Below are 19,690 nucleotides of genomic sequence, written 5' to 3'. Positions count from 1 at the left end.
TAATAAAATGACATATACCACGTTTATAAATGCAACTGCAGCAATTAATGCGCATTATAGGAAGCGGGTTTATAGTATGCACCTAAAATATCAAAATTAGATGTTGAATAAAATTAAAAGTTTTTTAAAATGGTTTTTAGTCTGTGCTTTATACATTTAATTCCACGATCGAAATACTTATATTATTTTATAATTTGACATTTTAGAATTCCCGCTAAAATATGAATTCGCGTTTAGATGCATATGCATTTCTTAATCCCGGCGGCGTATCAGTTTAATGCGAATTAAAAATGCGTGTATATAATATATATATATAACTTTGTATGCGTCCAACTCTCAAACTAACTCAATGTGCATTAATGCACATTAACTGCTGATTATAAACGTGGTAATTATATATAATATATTATTTTGGAAGTTATTAAATTATCACGCTTAAAATTGCATGCGTATAATGTTAATTAAAAATACAAATTTAAGGGTACGAGTATTCTCTAAATTCACTTCATAATATATATTACGATATATGTAGGTATACAATATCAGTCTATCACCATATGTATTTATATAGGTACCAGCTATAATAATATCAATATATATATTTACTATAATTTTACCTATCTAATATAATACATTTATCGTCATTTGATGAATTGCAGGAATCTATAATATATTATATTTATCAGTTGCCACGATAAACACCTCAACCTGCAATGTAAAACAATTATTGTATATTATTATATATTTGTATTGTTGCTGAAGGACTACCAAAATATCGTTAACCTATACGAGTTAGTATAATATATTTATATATGATATATGTTTCTACTGCGCGTCGCATGGTGCGTATATATGATGTGCTTACACACGTTTTATTACACTGAAATTTCTTAAGGATAAATAACTCACTGTAGATAATAATAATACCTACCCTTCTCCTTGTGTGATCTGTGGCTATACGAAACTAGATTTTGTACACACAAAGAGAGAAAAGAGATCGGAAAGTTAAACTTTATTGCAAACAGAAAGGTTTCCAAAAAACATTTTTGAATTAAACATATTTTTCAAACAGAGTTAAAATCATAACAGTAACTATATATTATATATATTAACCTTATATTTTCTTTCTTAATTGCATGTATTATTGAAGCATACTAAGGTACATAAGAAGCAGTCAACGAAAACAATATCTCTAAAATCATTATATTTTTAACCAAAATTAATTTCATAAACAAATTTTAACAATATACAAATCTTTTTCCGTAGTCTTTAAGTCTCAATACAATTTGTAAGTTTCTCTATTTTACTCTCCTTTTTATTTGTAATTTAGACTAGGCTAATGACCTGTGATGTTGAAGCCTTACTTCTAGTAAACAATTTAAAAAAAAATAAGGTACACATAATATATACCTACCTATTATACGACGTTTACTTGTAGAAACATTGCAAATAAAAAAAAGGTAATAATTATTATTTTACTTAGTTTTTTAAATGTATATTATATGAGTTCATGAACTATTGTTTTATTTTATTTGCTTTGGAATTACTTCGTATTTTAAACCAACTAATAAAATAAATCTATATATAACTATTATACTCTTATTATAAAAATATATACCTATATTTAAAAAGATCTCAATACGCAATAATAGGGTATAATAAGTATATTGTTTTTCACATTTGATAAATTTATTATTTCTTTCAAATTTGTAATGTATGTATATACTTAAACGTCTATACATCACATTATATATACACGTAAGATGAATAAAGTGAGATTAAAGTTTTTATTACACATCTATAATGTATCTTATTAATGAGTTAAAAATCATAAATAATATCCACTAGTCCCCAAAATCTAATATATTATATTATAATATTTATTATACAGTTTAAAATTGTAGTTCTTAAAAGTTACAAAATATGTATTGTTGTTTCGCAAGAGGAATACACCACTATACTCGTAATATATACCTAATATCCAAAGAGATATGAAATATTTTTAAATATTAATATAGGAAGAACCTAATCCTAGATTCATATACTACATATACATAAATTATATATTATAGACTAGCTATAGTATTATAATATACCTACTATTATAGGCACTATCATAGTATACTATGACACACCTTAGCGGAAATAGTGATAGTATAATGACACATTGCAAAAAAATGTAAATTGTTTGTTATATTTTTGGTATATATATATATATACAATATGTATGTAAATATAAATATATATATTATTTGTCTGTGTATATATATATATATACCACAAGTACATATTTTATGTTAGCGGCATCCGTTGTAAGGTCATAAATATTATTTTATTTTAAAGTAAAAAATAAACAACAATGTACGTATAAATAAAAAGTAAATACTGCGATCAAAATAAAGTAACTGTTAATATATAATATAATATGGTGGAACTGCGTATTATTTTATCTTATTTATTATATATATCTACCCGGAAATTAACAGCATTTTGGTGAAAATATTTAACAATTGTACATTACCTATATATATATATATATGATATACGAGTAATATATACATACAATCATATTTTATATCGGCCGTGCTACATAGTAAATACCTAATTTATATAGTATTATTAATAATAATTATATGCATAAAAAATAGTGTGGTGAGCAAACATTATTTGACAATGATGGTATAATACATGAATTTCACTTAGGTATTAGTTATATAATATATATTATATAGGATTAATATTTTAGCCCTTATAGGTCATAATATTAGGTGTACTATATTATATGGTTACATATTTTATGCCTATTATACTGAATTTTGTTCAATATTATTTCCTCCACCTTCAAAATTGTATGTAGGTTACATGGTATACGATACACATGCGAAAACCCAAAATCAGTTATCGTGTATCAGTTTAACGTTAAATCAGTTGTCATATACCTATATAAGCCACTAACTAATTCTGCAGAAAATACGAATTTGTATCGTGTATCGTGAAATTTTAAAGGTGGTAGTGATAATATTGGACACAGTTCGGTATAGGAGAAAATATATACATATGTATTATGTATACAAATATACACATATAGCTACATTCATAAGTATATAATATATATTATAATATGGTCTAAATTTCAACCAATAGCATTTATCGTTTTTAAAATGTTGGTATAGTATTGATATTAACATATTATTGTTTTTATAAGTATATAATATATATATATATATATATATATATAGGTATCGATGAAATGATTTTAATTCACAGATATCCTTGTCGCTATTACTATAATATATAATTAATATCATCATCTATTTATTCGCATACATTTTTTCATAATAAATTAATATGTAATTATCATATGCAAACAGGTATAAGTAGGTATTACACTAAAGCATATAATATATATATATATGCGTAGGTAAATATTCTATGGATTTTAGAGTATGATATGGCAAAGCTAAACGTAACAATTATAAGTCATGTATTATAATTTACAACTATTAACTACTTTTACTATATTATATATACCTATTAATTAACAATTGATTATAGTTATAAAACAAATTTTACATAACTTAAAATTGTACTAACATCTTCATTAGACCCATCACATAATATATAGTGTTACACAATTCAAAATTAAAAACGAATATGCCGCTATGTTAATACGAAAGTAAAGTTATGTGACAATAAGTACCTATATATATATTGATGGCGACTTAATATCAGCATCAAAAATTATTTCTATAATATAACTTAAATATATATATATATATATTATATTCCTATAGTATATATAATAATAACATAATAATTGTAGTTCATTAGAACTTACATACACTTATATATTATATATTATAGACTATTCTAACCATTTATATTTTGTTCAAGTGCATATGTTTATATAACTGCATTAACTGACTAACATGTAGGGGTCGTGCCCCCATTTCCCAATGGCTACGCCACTTAAGGTTTGCAGGATGATATAATAGGTATGCAATAATAATATAATATAGATATAGATATATTATATAGGTACCGAGTACCTACTAATAAATTAGCAAATTATATTTTATTCATAATGTTTAAACAGCGTCCATCGATGCTCAAATTATATGCACTATTGTAGGACTTCTATATAACTTCAAAATAGGTATACGCATAGAATTTGAAATTATAATATTTTGCAGAAAAAAAAATCGCAGATTCAAAGATAAAGCTGCGGTATTTTATTATATTAGACTATTTTAGAGTCCAATAGACAAGTGAAAATTAACATATAATTTCACGCAATAAACTAGTCCTCGATCCTCATATTATAATATACAGCACATACATATTTATAAAATACAATAATGTATTTATGTATGCATGTCAGTAAATGATAGTATGAGGAGCATTAAATATATGAACTTATATGTATGCCTATTACCTATATATTAATAATAATGAAATAGACCGAAAATTAGAGAACAATTTATTGTACGAACGACCGTTCAAATCTCAACTTCTTCTATATACCTATTATATTATATATGGATGGTGCACGTGAGTCAAAATCACTCATTTTCAGGAAACGAAAAAAAAATGACTAGTTTAGCTATATTAGATATATGTATAAATAATGTATATTTTATTTTTCATTGACATTTGATACATATATACAGTGTACTCTCGATTATCCGCGGAATCCCTATTCCGAAACCACCCTTGGTTTGGCATCCACAAATACCTAAGCAAATTCCACGAATAATCCGAAAAACTCAATAATTACTTATGTATTATTAAAAAAATTAAATTAGAACTTGTTTTATTTTTGTTTAAACATTCATATAATTATATTACCAAAATATGTATTTTAAATTTTATAATAAAAAATACACATGTACAATACAAAATTATAAATTATTTATATGCAAAAAAAATCAGTTACAAACTGTTGTTTTTTATTTGAAAACACTCCTTTTAAACTTGTAATTGAAGTTTTTTTTAACAACATTTTATCACACAAGGTTATATTGTCTTGTTTTTTCTGTAGATATTCAATATGCCTGATAATGAAATACAATGTGCAATGCACATTGTAAAGATATATTTTTTTTGTACAGATTCCGCGGAATATCACGGATAATCCACCCACGGATAATCGAGAGTACACTGTATTTAAATATTTATGATAAGAAAAATATAAATTCAAGTATTTGTATTTGTATAGGTAGTACAACACAAATTATTTAGAAAATGTTTTTTTTTTCAAAATAGCGTATATGTCCTATACCTATCTAATAATAATCGAACATTTTTTTATCAAATTGAGTTATTCATTATTACCCGCGGTGCACCGTCCATATATACCATGCGCCAACGTCGGATATTCTAAAACTATATTTAGTACACAAATTATATATTATATTGCTGCAGGTACTAACCCGCTTATACCTATATGTATAAAGGAATATTTGATAACAGTTATTATAGGATTTCATAAATCGCACATACGCGTGTATATTATTATTATATGATATTATAATGTGTATATATTATTATGAATGCAATATGTGCCATATGTATATTCATAATATATCATTCTACTGTGTGTATATATGTAGGTATGACGTGTATTATGTTCGATATATATTATGTATAATGAATACATGACGCTCGAGAGCTGTGTCAATAGGTGAAATCAAAGGGCAAATATTCGGGATATAAACACATAATAATAATAATAATAATATAGGTATTAAATTATTGCAGCGCGTCATTAGAAATTTGAGCGCACGAATACACGAGCGAAAAATAAAAACAAAAAAAAAACTTACGTCACCTAGATGACTTATCGTATAGTCGTCGTCGTCGTCGTCGTGAGGGCTCATCCATATAATACCATATTATTATATTCCAAAGTATGTGTATAGCAACGATTTCGGTCTTAAAATAATCAGAAGACAATATTATTATTCTGCACAAGTCTGGCTCGCGTACGATCGCAAACACCGGGTACATAATACAGCATGTTATGCCTGCGTATATAATATCGTACATATATAGGTGCGCACGGGTAGAATATAAAATTCGGATGTGAACGTTTCGCAAGTCATGATGAACGCCTACGCTTGACATTGCATTCGGTCGCGGACCGCATTCATTCTACGGACGAACAAAATATTATTATAATGTCTATACGTATATATGATAATAATATATACACGCGTATACCTGTTGTATTACGAATAACTCTTGCATTATACGAATGTTGATAATATTATACTATATACATATACACGCCTGTACACTGTATCACTGCCGCCGACTGAACCTTAACTATAATTTCAAAATACGTGTATAGGTACCATCCGTTAGGTATAGCACAATAATATATATATATATATATAAACACGTATAAAATATATTATAAGTACCTATATAATATACTATTTATAAAATTCATATTTATATATATTATATTGACACTTAGGTACTTTTAAATTCTCATTAAAATGAGTCAAAGACGTGTGTATATATGTCACATTATTATTGTATGTATATACCATATACATAGGTACTTCCTAATTTGTTTTTAGTTTATTGTAATACATATATATTTTAAATGTTATCAATAAAATTGATTTCGTCATTGTTATTAGTAGACAATAGAATATTATATCGAAACAATACGTTATATTATTCATTTATACATATATATATATACAATAGTACCTATTTTAAGTAGGTACGCATACCTATAAATTGAATGCGATCGGTTTTGAGAGATGAGAGTCGAATGCGACGCGTATAGGAAGTCATTATTCAAGGCTGCAGGAAGAACTATACAGCTATATATAATATATATATTATAATAACGTCCGTCTTCGCGGGGATGAAACGCATCAGCGTCATCCATTATATTTAAATGATAATATAGTCCCGTAGAGGCCTGCAACACGTATGTATACTAACGTATAGTAATAATATTGTCAATACATAACACGTATATTATACAGTTACGGGGGGGGAGGGAATTAGGGATTAACGCCCCTCCGGCCAAAACCTCATACGAACGAATAATGAATAAAATAACACACACATAACAATACATAGGTACGAGTACTCGGTACTTAATATACATTTTTTTTTTTTTTTTTGGGTTTTTCCGGCCTTTAAGACCATCCCGCAAAACAAATTTCTCTCCAACTTATTCTATTTTCTGCTATTTCTCTCCAGTTTGCTCCTGGATCAACCTCTTTAACATCTTTCTTCACACAATCTTCCCATCTTAGGCGTGGTCTACCTAGTGGTCTCTTTCCTTTCGGTTCTTCCCTGATTACTGTGTTAATCATAGCGTCTTTTTTCCTCCAGGCGTGGCCTGCCCACAACAGTCTTCTTTTTTTGATTTCGTTTGAAATACATGATCTCTGAAACAAGTTCTGTAGTTCTTCATTGGTTCGAATTCTCCACTCTTGGGTTCTTGAGTCGAATACTTAATATACATACGTGTATTGTATTACCGTCGCAGCGCAATATGTAATTCTTGTCTATAACCGCGTATAGAAGTGCAGTGTGCGTGCGTATATACGGTATACCCACACATATCGGAGATCTGTAGAGCTCGCGATATACATAATATACCTATTGCGCGTGTACACCCCGCAATAGCCGACTGAAAACCGCCCCCAGATAAACAAAATATCCTATCTGCGCCACTGCGCGTTGTTGTTCTCTAATAATCTGTATATATAATAATATAATGGTATATGACTTGGTGTATAGCAACCGTGTTGCGAGTTATATAATATTATAATGATATAATTTAATTTCGGGTATGACAATATGAAATTCGCTTCGTTTGGCGATGACGGGTATATAACGTTGCAATATGTTTCCTCGTTGCAGGGGGTTGGTTTTAATGATTTTTTCGGACTGTACAAACAATGTTTTCCCCATCGCTCTTCTGGATTTTAGTAATAGGAATTAAACTTAATACGAATACCGCCCATGACACAACAACAGAGTAACAATTATGTTCACTACACTATTACTTTTCTCACTGCACACTAAAAAAAAAGCCTGCTCGTTGCATGCTCCGGTATGTACATATAAGGGACGCATTAATCCCCAATAAACGTTTTACGTTGCCAAACGTTTCTGACTATATCATGTATATGTTTTGGATTCCATAATACGGGACATCACATTTCAATAATGTCAAGACGTTTGGAGGATGTTTTGTTTTAATCGTCACTATTATTATACGTACACCGTGATATAGCTAATAGTTGTATTCTTGTATTAACGATCGGATTCGATTAAAAAAAAAAAAAATGCGCATAGAGATAGGTAGGTACCTACTTTTTACGACGGTTTAGAAATCGAAAAAGAATCATTCTTCCCCCCTCCCCAACATCACATCATAATGTAAAACTTATATTCGACAAAGAAACATTTTTATCGAAATTCGTAGAAAAAAAAACTTATATCACGAAAAAAGCAAATATTTTGAAAATTTCACTATACACTGTAAGGATCGATAATATTAAAATTGTAATCTACAAAATCGTAGAAGTAATTTTTTCGTTTTGAGCTATTAACACCTTTCTACGATACAATAATATACCTAATATAGTGCTATTATATAATATTACAGAATTTATTATATGAGATACTATGTATAACTTTATATCCTTTCTCATAAATGTATATGGTTAATAGCCATTTAAATAAATTATGAAATATAATTTTATAATAAATAATATGATGACCGACTCGTATTTTGCATGCCATTCTTTGTCGCTGAAAACAAATTCAACACATCCATTATACAATTTACAATTAATTACTCATTAACGGGGTGCAGTTGAAATCGACTATACAACAGATGAGTGGTTTCTGCTGATTATTATTTTTTTTTTTTTATTTGTGATTTACATAATATGATAATAATACATTAATACCTATCCATTATTTCGATGTAAATATTATCAGCCACGTCCACTTTATGGAACGCGTGCTGGCCTCTACCGCTGCCGATGTGAAACGCAAAGTAAATCAGTTAATGTTTGTTCTGTTCGGAGTTCCAGAGAATAATATTATTATGAATTTTCGTCATGTTATTGTTATTAATATTATTATGAGATACCGAAAAATGAAACCACGACATTAATGTATCTAAAATGCCTATCCACAACGCCGTGTGACCAATAAATTATTTATCCGCATATTGTGTTGTTACCGTCTTACAAGTGCGCAACATGGCAAACTTACGTTCAGCAGATCACGTTTAGCTCGGTTAGTTTAAAAATTAGAGCGAATCGACTTGATATTAAACTTGATGGTAAGAACTTAATCTGTGTTTGTATGTTGGTTTTTTACAAATATTCAGTTTTTAAGTGAGTTATGAGCATTTTTAATTTACGCAATATTATTTTATTATATACCAAACTTGCTAAAAAATTTAACTCTAAATTCACTCTAATTTTTAAACTAACGGAGTTAAACGTGATCTGCTGAGCGTAAATTTGCCATGTGGCGTACTTGTAAGACGGAGACAACACATGCGGGTGTGATGCCCTCTTAAAGTATAATATATGTATATGTGTGTAAAATCCGAGGAACCGGTTTGTGGTCTGTTAAATGGTATATTTCGGAATTGAAAAGGTCACTATAGATAATGGGTACTTCAAATTTGAATTCAATAGGTAATAAATAATTGTATACAAACATTACAAATAAACCATTCTCAGTTGAGATTGAGTGTTGGCTTCTATTTCTTAGGGTATTAGTTTCCGAGCGGAGCGTTGAATGATTAGTCTTAAAATAAAATGAAGTATTCTTTAACTCGAATTATTATCTTACAAATAAAGGTTTCAAATATCTCGTAGTTAAATACGATAAATGTAATTAGCGTTTAAATTTGAAATATATTATAATATTATTGTACAGTGTAAACCTAATAATGGGCATTTGATTCTTCGTGTTCTTTGTACTTCCAAATCCTAACATTGTTATCAGCAACTTTTGACAACGTAATCATTATAAACGTCAGATTAAAGCACAAAATCAAATCATTGTATTCAACTAATTATTTTCTTCGTATAAGGTGTGGACCACCTACGTTTGGCAAACAACCAGTAACCATAATGGTCTTCGTCCGAGTCATCACAGAGTTTCTATACCACTATATTTCAAATGTAATTCTATAATGAATTCTTATAATACGCCCCTGGTTCTTTTCTTCTAACCGTTCAGCAGTTCTTGAGGAAAATTCTTTGTCATGGTTGCTAAATTTATCATAAATCGATCAATAAATATTAATTTCGTTTCTATATTTAATTATATTGTTGATATTGATATAATTGATATTTTCATAAAGATTTTTTATAACGAATAATCAAAATTTCAATAATAGTCATAAACGACGTAAACCACTACATAGATATTTCACCGTATGACTGTATAACAATATTATACAAATTTAACAAAACAATGCCAAAATTAAAAATCAGCTTCACGTCTTGATAGTAATAAATAAAGCGGCAATACGATTACAATTCAACTTACATTATATTTTATTTATTAAAAATACAGAAGTCTAACAATTCAAAAATTCACTTTATACTTATGTATAAGTAAAAAGCAACTACAAACGTTAAAATCTTACCTACAGTACTTTATATTAAATAGTAGGCCGAGATACGTTCAAAATCGTTACGATTTATAACATGGTAATTTTAAATTTTAAACACTTAATGTCAGGTCCGTGCACAGGCCTAACCTGTGACTTTCGAATTTCTGCCCTCGCCATTCGGCATTCGCTGAGTATAGGATTATCGCTCACTGGCGGTGAGCATTGTCTTTTACCATAATTACAGTAATACTTAGTGCAGACTAGCAGACTATACTTTTAGTACGATTATTATGTCGAGTTCCTCGTCAGACAAGTGCAGCAAGCACACGCCGTTGATCGGATGCGTGATGGCCGACCGTCTTATTGTCGAGTATCAACTCTCCAGTACGATTTTACGTCTGTACGATCATTATTATAACTACTTAATTGTTTGTTCGGTCAGTCTATACGATACAGGTCGTTTCTTAGATTCCATTCGTTCGGCATACGTTTTGAGTGTGCAATATTATACTGAAATACGTTGCAATAGCTACTATAGTTACGTGTATATACCATTACGTCGAGTCATAGTACCTATTCTTAATTAGGTGACAAACTAAGGTGATCTGGAACTTCTCCAAACGTGTTCTGATCTGGGAAATTGGCGAGGACACGCGTAGCTGAGTATACTTCGCATATATGACTAAGCAACTCGCATAACTCATGCAAACGCCTAGAAGATATAGGGCTACTGTTATAAAGATGATTATTAGAAGGCTTTCATGTAGGCCTATCCATCGTTATTTGCGGATGCCGAACGACAAAAGCCACCACACAGCGGGTTAAATTTGACTATGCGGAAGCACCAAGTTCTGAAACGAAAATGTAAACATAAAAAATACGTTTTATATATTATACGAGTAGTAGGTACATAAGCGAACAACAAAAAATCAAAAAAAAAAAAAAATGAAGTACATATTTTTATACTTGATTTTATGAAGTCATATGACATTTTTTTTACACGTGTCTGTTGTATAATATGCATGAATCCAAGATATAATGATATATTATACATCGCGTCATATCCATTCATCTGACCCCGGGCGGAATATAACGTTTGTTTACACTGCAGCTACACTATCGTTTGTAAAAATGTTTTTATTTATTCTCATGTACGATTTCGGGCATATACTCGTAGGTGTTTTGAACCCAAATAATTCATACATAACATAACGCCATCATTAACACCAGATCTGAGTATCTGACCTTTGTAGGAGAACAAATTAAAATCGACACATTCGCGCACATCGCGAAATGTGTAGGTATTCACTGTACGTGTCGGACAAGACAGATCTATATAAATTTGTGTTCGGTCGTAACAGAGAAACTTGCGAACATAAATCATAATATTATATCGGGATGATGGTCGAATACGACATTACATAGGTATAGCTTCAAATACGATTGAATAGGTACCGTCGTGTAGGCGAACTTTTACGCGTCGTAAATTATAATATGTACAACGACGGAGAAATGCGCGACCGCGGCCTGCAATAATGATGTCGATAAATATTTTAAACTATTATACAAAAGTACGTCATATGTATTGGTTGTATAATCATTTTGGCGCCCCGAAGCTAAGCAAACGATAATATGGCGAGTTAATTTAGAATAGATAAATAGTATTATAATAGACTGAATCTACATAGATCTACCTTAACGCAAATTATTCTATTATATTTTATGGTTGTATATTAAACATTTTTAAATGGTGGGATGAAAAATATAATCGAAATATGAATTAATCATTAAATCTACAGTATATGCACATACCAGGTAAAATATCTAAAAATCGTCGGTTATCTTTTTAAATCGATAAAATCTTGTTAATGAAATGATGAAACAAATAACAATAACGTCCAAACTATGCAATTGTGGAAGATATATGAAAACCAAACTTATAAGGTATTCTAGGTAGGTATTTTTCAGTAAAATAATATACAAACAAAAAAAAACCCATACTAAATATTAAATTTGGAGTAATAAGAGATTTATTTTTAAAAATTCTAATTTTTGATAAAAAAAAAATGTTTACTTTTTCAATTTAATAATAATAATTTGAATAATTTCTGGTTTAATTGCGTATAATGTCGGCTGATAGGATAATTAAATAGCTTTAAAATAAAAAAAAACATGTTAACTTACTTATTGGTCACTATAATAATTAACCAACTTGGATATGATTTAAACTTGAAAATCTTTTCTTATAGCTTCACTCAAGTCTAAGACCCTTAACGTTTTAATATTTTATTAATATTATGCTAAATTGTAATCATAAAATAATAAATTCATTGTAAATGTTCATAATAATTAATAATTAATAACTTTATAATTATATACCTGCAGACGTTCAAAATTATTATTAATATTTTCCAGATAGGCTATTTTAGAAAGAGTTATGTCATTCGATATTAAAATAAATGCTTATAACTTAATAATTTTAATATTATTAAATTTTATTTCAAATTCCCAAAAAAGTCGAAAATGCCAAAAAAAAAATATAATGAACACTACGGCAGATAGACTTCTGATCTCTGAAAGAATTGAAGAAATTCATAAAGCCCTTTCGAAAATGATAGCTATAAATCAGATGCCTATTTCATTTTGTTCAAGTCCCGGTTTCAAACATTTCATGAACGTTGTTGAACCAAATTATACGCCATGTTCTCCACAAAGTGTAAAAAATCGTTTAAAATTATTGACAAGTGATATAACAAATATAATTAAAAATTAATTAAATGAAGTAACAAGTGTGTCATGTACAACAGATTGCTGGACATCCCGATCTCAGGAATCATATATTACAATTATCTGCCACACTATCGATAAACAATGGATTCCAAAATCATTTACATTGACTACTCATGAAGTTGACGAGCGACACACAGCTGTGAATAAAGCACGTCATTTAGAGAAATCACTTGTAGAGTGGGATATCGAAAAAAAAGCTATTGCAATAGTAACAGATAACGCTGCAAATGTCATCAGTGCTGTATCACAATTAGAACTAAATGATAATATGGAAAAATCTGGATTAACGTGTGCAGCACATTCTTTGCGGCTAGCTGTTAATAAAACTCTTTCGGATGATGAAATTCAAAGTATTCTAATGAAGTCAAGTAAAATTGTTGGTCATTTTAAACATTCATCGATAGCAATTAAGGCTTTGGAGAAAATGCAACAACTTAATAAACCAAAATTAACTCTTTTACAATATTGCAAAACGAGATGGAATTCTAGTTTTTTAATGTTAGAAAGATTATATTTAAATAGAACACCTATCATGAATGTTCTCTCAGATCGTACCATTACAGTATCCAGTATTGCTCGAAAATTAGAAATGTTAGAATCTGAATGGTCAGTTTCAATAATTATTAGTACTTCTGAAACCATTGCAAGCTCTTACTACATTTTTTATTCCGGAGAATTAGAATCTTTTGTTTCAATGGTACGACCTTTAATACATACGATTTTAACTTCCCATTATGAACATGCTGTTTAAGATGATAGTATGACGGAACGATTTAAAAATACAATTTCATATCAACTAACTACCTACCTACTCGTTTTGAATTAATATGGAACGAAACGGTATCTGCAAGACACATCGCTTCTTTTCTTGATCCAAGATATAAAGATATGGATTATGAACCTGTAGAGGCTAGAGAGATAATTCGTTCATATGTCTTGCAGCTTATTCAATCAAGCGCTCCGAACATTACAAATCATAACGAAGAAGAAAAAAACGATTTTCAGATGAGTAATGTGTTAGCATTTATTTACAAAGACTTTACTGTTGGTACGAATGATGCCTCTACGCAGTTTACGGGGTATCTTTCAGAGCCTCAACTACGATTTGATTTAAATCCCTTAGAATGGTGGAGAACACGTGAAAATAAATATCCGGCAATAGCAGCTATTGCCAAGAAATATTTAGCAGTTCCATCTACATCAGCAAGTTCAGAGAGGTGCTTCTCAACGGCAGGAAATATTGTGACACCAAAAAGAAGTTGCCTTCTTCCTGAAAATGTAGACATGTTAGTTTTTTTATACCAAAACAGAAAATTATTTTGTTGAAATAATTAAAACTATAGTACTTATAATGTTTAGTTTAACAATTATTATTATTGTTATTATTATTGGAACACGTGTTGTTTTGTAATTATTAATTATTTATCACTCCGTGGGTATTATTATTATTTATTTATTTATATTTTGGTTGTATTCAATATTTATCACAATTTAAAATGAAAATGAAAGAATATTATTGTTAATTCAGTAAATCATGGGCACCCATATTTCTCATTTATTATTATTTGGTTTTTCGTATATTTTAATATACATATTACATATTGTGCCCAATGCTAAAGTATATATTGGTTTTTTTTTATTTTAATTATTATTCGATTCAAGTACACAGTCCTATCCACTCTTTCTTAACATACGCCGATTATCCTGCATTATATATTTCGGCTTGGCTACAGCATAACAATGATTACTATTATTATTGGCTATTCACTTGTGAAATCTACAATATTAACAATTACTTTTAAATTCACGTGTAAGTTTTTGTACAAATATACGTGATTCGCGTGAATTACGGATAATACGGGTTTCAGCACGACATTTTTAATTTCACGTGTACCATAATAATCATTATATACTAAAAGTACGTTCCTATGTTCTTTTTTCAGACCAATTATCAATAAAAACTATCACTTTCAGCTTTTTACTATAATTGCTATAAAATGAAATAATCAAAATCAATTAAATTAACTGGCCATTTAATATACAATTTATTTCTTTACAGAAATTATCATAATTCAAAAATAAAAATTAAATTTGTATTATATTATCATAAAAATATTAATATTTTTTTATAAAAAGTAGATAGATAATATTAATATTAGAAATCAGCTTAAAGAGAAAAAAATTTCTCAGTAAATGTAAAAATGATGCAATTTTCAATCCTTAGTAAGCATCACATACATTTGATAATGCTAGTAAGGTAAAGTATAAACTGTCAGGATCTTGAACAACAAATTTTTCTTGGATTAAATTAACTGTATCCTATAATAAAATAAATACATAGTTAAATAATGTATTGTTTTGTAAAAATTGTAAATTACAAACTTACTTCAAGCAATGAATCTGGACTTGTAGATCCGTGATTAATAGGATCAAACTTTCCACCATCTAAAAAAAAAAACAATTATTCAATTAAATCAATTTTAATAACATATACTAATAAATATATTTTATTCATACCTAGTTCATATAAGCTTCCATCCTTGCAAACAAAGGCAATAAAGTGATAAGGTGGTACATCTTCTGGATTGGGTGCCTAAAATAATACATAATTTTAAAATGGTACTGGGATTTTAAGTAAGAATACCTAACCTACCAATTATAAACAACAAAATAAATGTTGTTTAATTTCTATATCAAATTGTATTAAAATTTAAAATATAATGCTACTACTGGAGTTCATTGGACATATTGATTAAGGTTTTTGTTTAAAACTAATAATAAACCCTCAAATTAAAATATATTTTTTTTACATTAAGGTACACAATCTGTACTTTTTAGCACAATAACTATTTTTTATCATAGAAAAAAATGTATACCTGCATTACTTATATTTTATATAAGATTTCATCTATAAGTGACACTTGAATAAAAGTTATTTAGTAATCTATTTTCTATTTTTTTAAATTAATTATAAATTATAAGTTTAAAACCATGGGTATTGACAATTCTTTAAAAATACATATTGTCAAAAATGTGTTAAATAATAATTTATTAATAATTTAATAAGTAATAGATAAAACCTATAAAGCACAAGTAATAGTAATAAGCTAGGTATATAGATGAATGCATTTCAAAATAAAAAAATCTTTGAAAATTAATTAGATTAACCAAAAGAACAAGAATTAAATCCTTGCTTAATTTATAATTTGAAATTATTAGGAAACAATAATGTTACTTTATGAACACAAAAGAAAATATTAACACTTTTTAAAAATAATAAAAAAAAATATTTACCGCAGTTTGTCCTTCAATAGCAATTTCTCTATGAGTATTAATTATATCTTCAGCTGTTTTTAACATCTCACCGCGGTCACTTGGAGACATATCTTTTCCATCGTCCAAAAAACGTTTTAATATACCCTCATTTAATTGGATTCTAAAATGATTAAATTTTTATTCATAAGTAACATGGTAAACATAATGACAATCAATCTTACTTATCTCTATTATTAGCAACACTATGAATTAAAGCCATGGTTCCACAAGCATTGTGTACATATTGTTTGATAAAATATATATCATCCGATACTTGTTGACCTTTATCTTTCAATTTTAACTCTTCTTCATCCTTACGTTTTTGATACTGTAAATAAAATTAATAAAATATTAAAGATAAATTGTAATTAATCATTAGAAAAAATAAATTATCAAATAATTCTTACAGCGTCATTGTATGGAAATAATAAAATGACAGAAGCAACTGGTCTAGGAACAATTGCAAGTTCATCGGGCCCGAATCCAAAAATATCACATACTTCCCATTCCTTTGGTACTCCCAAATTTTGCAAAAACTAAGACAAATTTATTCATTAAAAATGTTCATGTTTACAGTAATTGATAGAAAAATTAAATTAAAGCTTATAGAACAAACTTAACTAATAGATGACTAAATTAATTAAATTATATTAGGTACTAAAAAAAAAATATTTGTATCTACTAATATTCATTGGGTGATTTAATCACCTGACAAAAAATAGGCAAATTAATAATGAGCATAATATGTACTCTAACAACAGAAATCATTCTAACAACTCAATTTCCCATTACAGTAGAAGAAGTTTATGCCAGATAACAAGATAATTTAAATGATTGAAAAGTGTAATGGACATCAAATAAAAACATTTACATTATAATACTTTGAACAAAAGTTGATAAATTTTTAACAGAAAATATTGCATAACGTGTAATGGAAAATTAAATTAAATAATTAAAAATTATTTAATTCTATACTAATTGCAAGATATCGCAACTACAAACCTTTTTAAAGTTGAAATTTCAAATATTTTACTTTTTACCTGTATTAATCATTCATTACCAAAAGTATTTAAAGTTATTTCTTACCTTGTTCATCACCTAAAACAAAAATGCATAAATTATTATATTAAACATATGAATTTATATCAATTGTAAATTAAATTAATTATAAAAGCATATAATGATAATAAGGACTAGAAACTTTTACAACAAAAACAATATTACTAACTTATTGACAAAATAAATTAAAAGGTTTATAACATGACAATTAAAGTTATCATTAATCTTCATGGTTTATAGATATCAATTTAGGATTATTTGAACAATAATTTTGATTACAAGGTGTGTATGTAGAAAATGAATTATTAGATAGAATAATTTTAAAATTATTTATTGTTTTTAAAAAAAATATTTAGATTTTTTTATTTACAAACGTGTGTGCTGATGTTTGGATGTTTAAACAAATATATGTACATTTTTCTTCTACAGCTGTGCAATATTAAGTTAAATTGATAATATGTATGACTTATTGAATCTACTAGAAATATGTAAATAAGAGTGTATTATTATTCTATAAATTATAATATATACGACTTAAAATCTAAAAGTTTTGCAATTTGTCTAATAGCATTAAGATCTTTATATTATACTGCTATATAAAAAATAAATCAAATAAAAACCATTCAAGAATTAAATTCTAACCGTCAATTGTTTAACTTGTATTTAAAAAAAATACCAATCACAAAAAAAAAAAAAGCAAATACCTAATATTTTCCAAAATGATTTCCATTAAATTGATGTAAATTAGATTTACTTACCGCCGGGTTAGATTCTAAAGGTATCCAAGACATTCTTAATCTTTGGGAACTGGAGACTTACACGAAATAAAATATAATATGTACCTATAAAAAAAAAAAAAAATTAATAGATGAAAATAAAAAAATATAAGTTTATAAAATATGAACAAATTGACTTTGGTCATTGATTATAGAATAGAGAATTCTATAATCAATGCTTTGGTAGAAAGTTCAAAGTTGAATGACTAGAAACTATTGTTGATTCCTAGTCGGTTTCATACGTGAAAAAACTCAAAAAACTACCGTTACCTTAACAGTCAGCGCTTCAGTGAGTTCAGTTACAAATTTTTAATAAATTGTTTTAATGTTTTTACCTGTTAGTCGGCAAATTTGTCTTATCATGACGTATTATTTCCACTCTGCAATTCAAACAGTGTAGCCAAATGCAATAAAAGCTCTTTCGTTCTTTTCAAACTTAATTTTTAATAATTTTACTGGATAGTGGATACCATATTTTCTATGTCGGTGTATTTTCGTCATGGACGTGTCGAGTGTATAATCCGTGCAAAATTAATTTTAAATTTTGACAGTTTTGTTGAAATTATTTAATACCATAAAACTATATAAATATAAGTACCACTATATAGTACCAGTATTATCAAACGTGGCTTGAGGGCTCGTGCCCATATAATAATACAAATATATTCTTAAAATTAAAAAAAAATAATAAAATGTTAAAACGTCAACATTTTTAAAAGAATTAACTTTAAAATGGCTTTCTTCGATTTTTTTTTAAATATTTTAAAATAATTAAATAAAGAATTATTATTGCTAACATTTTTATCAAAACATTAAATTAAATTAAATAATATGAAATATGAAATATCTATAATCCTTGTCTCTGTGAGTCTCATAAAAAAAAAAAAATTATCATATATCTCCAGTATTTCAAGAGATATAGCAAAGGGGAAATCCTCACAGGATACTGTATACCTATAATACTAATATATAAATAATAATAACCTAATAATTGTACAATATCAGGATTCAAATGACATTGATCATTGCAAAACATGCTCTTTTATTAAAAACCATTTATTTAATAGAAATGCCACTTTTCAGAGTACTACCATAACCAATAAGCAGTACTCGAAAAGGTACA

At 27.7% G+C, this 19,690-nt stretch overlaps 3 protein-coding genes across 4 annotated transcripts; 2 read left to right on the top strand and 1 right to left on the bottom strand.

Annotated features, from left to right (window-relative positions):
* Positions 1 to 13,169: 13,169 nt before the first annotated feature.
* Positions 13,170 to 14,168, top strand: LOC132919127 (uncharacterized). The gene is made up of 2 exons (XM_060980473.1): positions 13,170 to 13,343; positions 13,458 to 14,168. The coding sequence occupies exons 1-2, from the start codon at positions 13,170 to 13,172 to the stop codon at positions 14,166 to 14,168; spliced, it is 885 nt and encodes a 294-aa protein (XP_060836456.1).
* A 92-nt stretch (positions 14,169 to 14,260) lies between these two features.
* Positions 14,261 to 14,731, top strand: LOC132923381 (E3 SUMO-protein ligase ZBED1-like; the record flags this gene model as incomplete). The annotated part of the gene is made up of 1 exon (XM_060987351.1): positions 14,261 to 14,731. A coding segment is annotated over exon 1 (426 nt), but the record flags the coding sequence as incomplete, so codon positions are not given.
* Positions 14,732 to 15,433: 702 nt separating this feature from the next.
* LOC132919481 (ubiquitin carboxyl-terminal hydrolase isozyme L3) lies at positions 15,434 to 18,946 on the bottom strand. 2 transcript variants are annotated; one of them, XM_060981129.1, is made up of 9 exons: positions 18,838 to 18,946; positions 18,550 to 18,633; positions 17,819 to 17,830; positions 17,140 to 17,268; positions 16,915 to 17,060; positions 16,712 to 16,853; positions 15,935 to 16,010; positions 15,804 to 15,862; positions 15,434 to 15,736 (listed from the first exon to the last, which is right to left on the bottom strand). In XM_060981129.1, exons 2-9 carry the CDS (start codon positions 18,580 to 18,582, stop codon positions 15,638 to 15,640), a joined length of 696 nt encoding a protein of 231 aa, XP_060837112.1. In that variant the 5' UTR covers positions 18,583 to 18,633; positions 18,838 to 18,946; the 3' UTR covers positions 15,434 to 15,637. The 2 variants fall into 2 exon arrangements, with proteins under 2 accessions (XP_060837112.1, XP_060837113.1); XM_060981130.1 differs by having other exon boundaries at positions 18,747 to 18,861.
* Positions 18,947 to 19,690: the final 744 nt, after the last annotated feature.

This window comes from Rhopalosiphum padi, chromosome 2 (assembly GCF_020882245.1).
Source record: "Rhopalosiphum padi isolate XX-2018 chromosome 2, ASM2088224v1, whole genome shotgun sequence".
NCBI lineage: Eukaryota > Metazoa > Arthropoda > Insecta > Hemiptera > Aphididae > Rhopalosiphum > Rhopalosiphum padi.
The sequence above is the reverse complement of the archived record's forward strand: the minus strand, read 5'-3'. Positions and strand labels throughout refer to the sequence as shown.

Excerpts from the sequence above, each read along its gene's own strand:
- LOC132919481 (XM_060981129.1), bottom strand. The coding sequence starts at position 18,582 with ATGTCTTGGATACCTTTAGAATCTAACCCGGCG. Across the intron at positions 16,854-16,914 it reads GTTGCTAATAATAGAGATAA|AATCCAATTAAATGAGGGTA; the intron begins GTAAGATTGATT and ends TAATCATTTTAG. Across the intron at positions 15,863-15,934 it reads TGGAAGCTTATATGAACTAG|ATGGTGGAAAGTTTGATCCT; the intron begins GTATGAATAAAA and ends TTTTTTTTTTAG.
- LOC132919127 (XM_060980473.1), top strand. The coding sequence starts at position 13,170 with ATGAACACTACGGCAGATAGACTTCTGATCTCTGAAAGAATTGAAGAA. Across the intron at positions 13,344-13,457 it reads CGCCATGTTCTCCACAAAGT|GAATCATATATTACAATTAT; the intron begins GTAAAAAATCGT and ends TCCCGATCTCAG.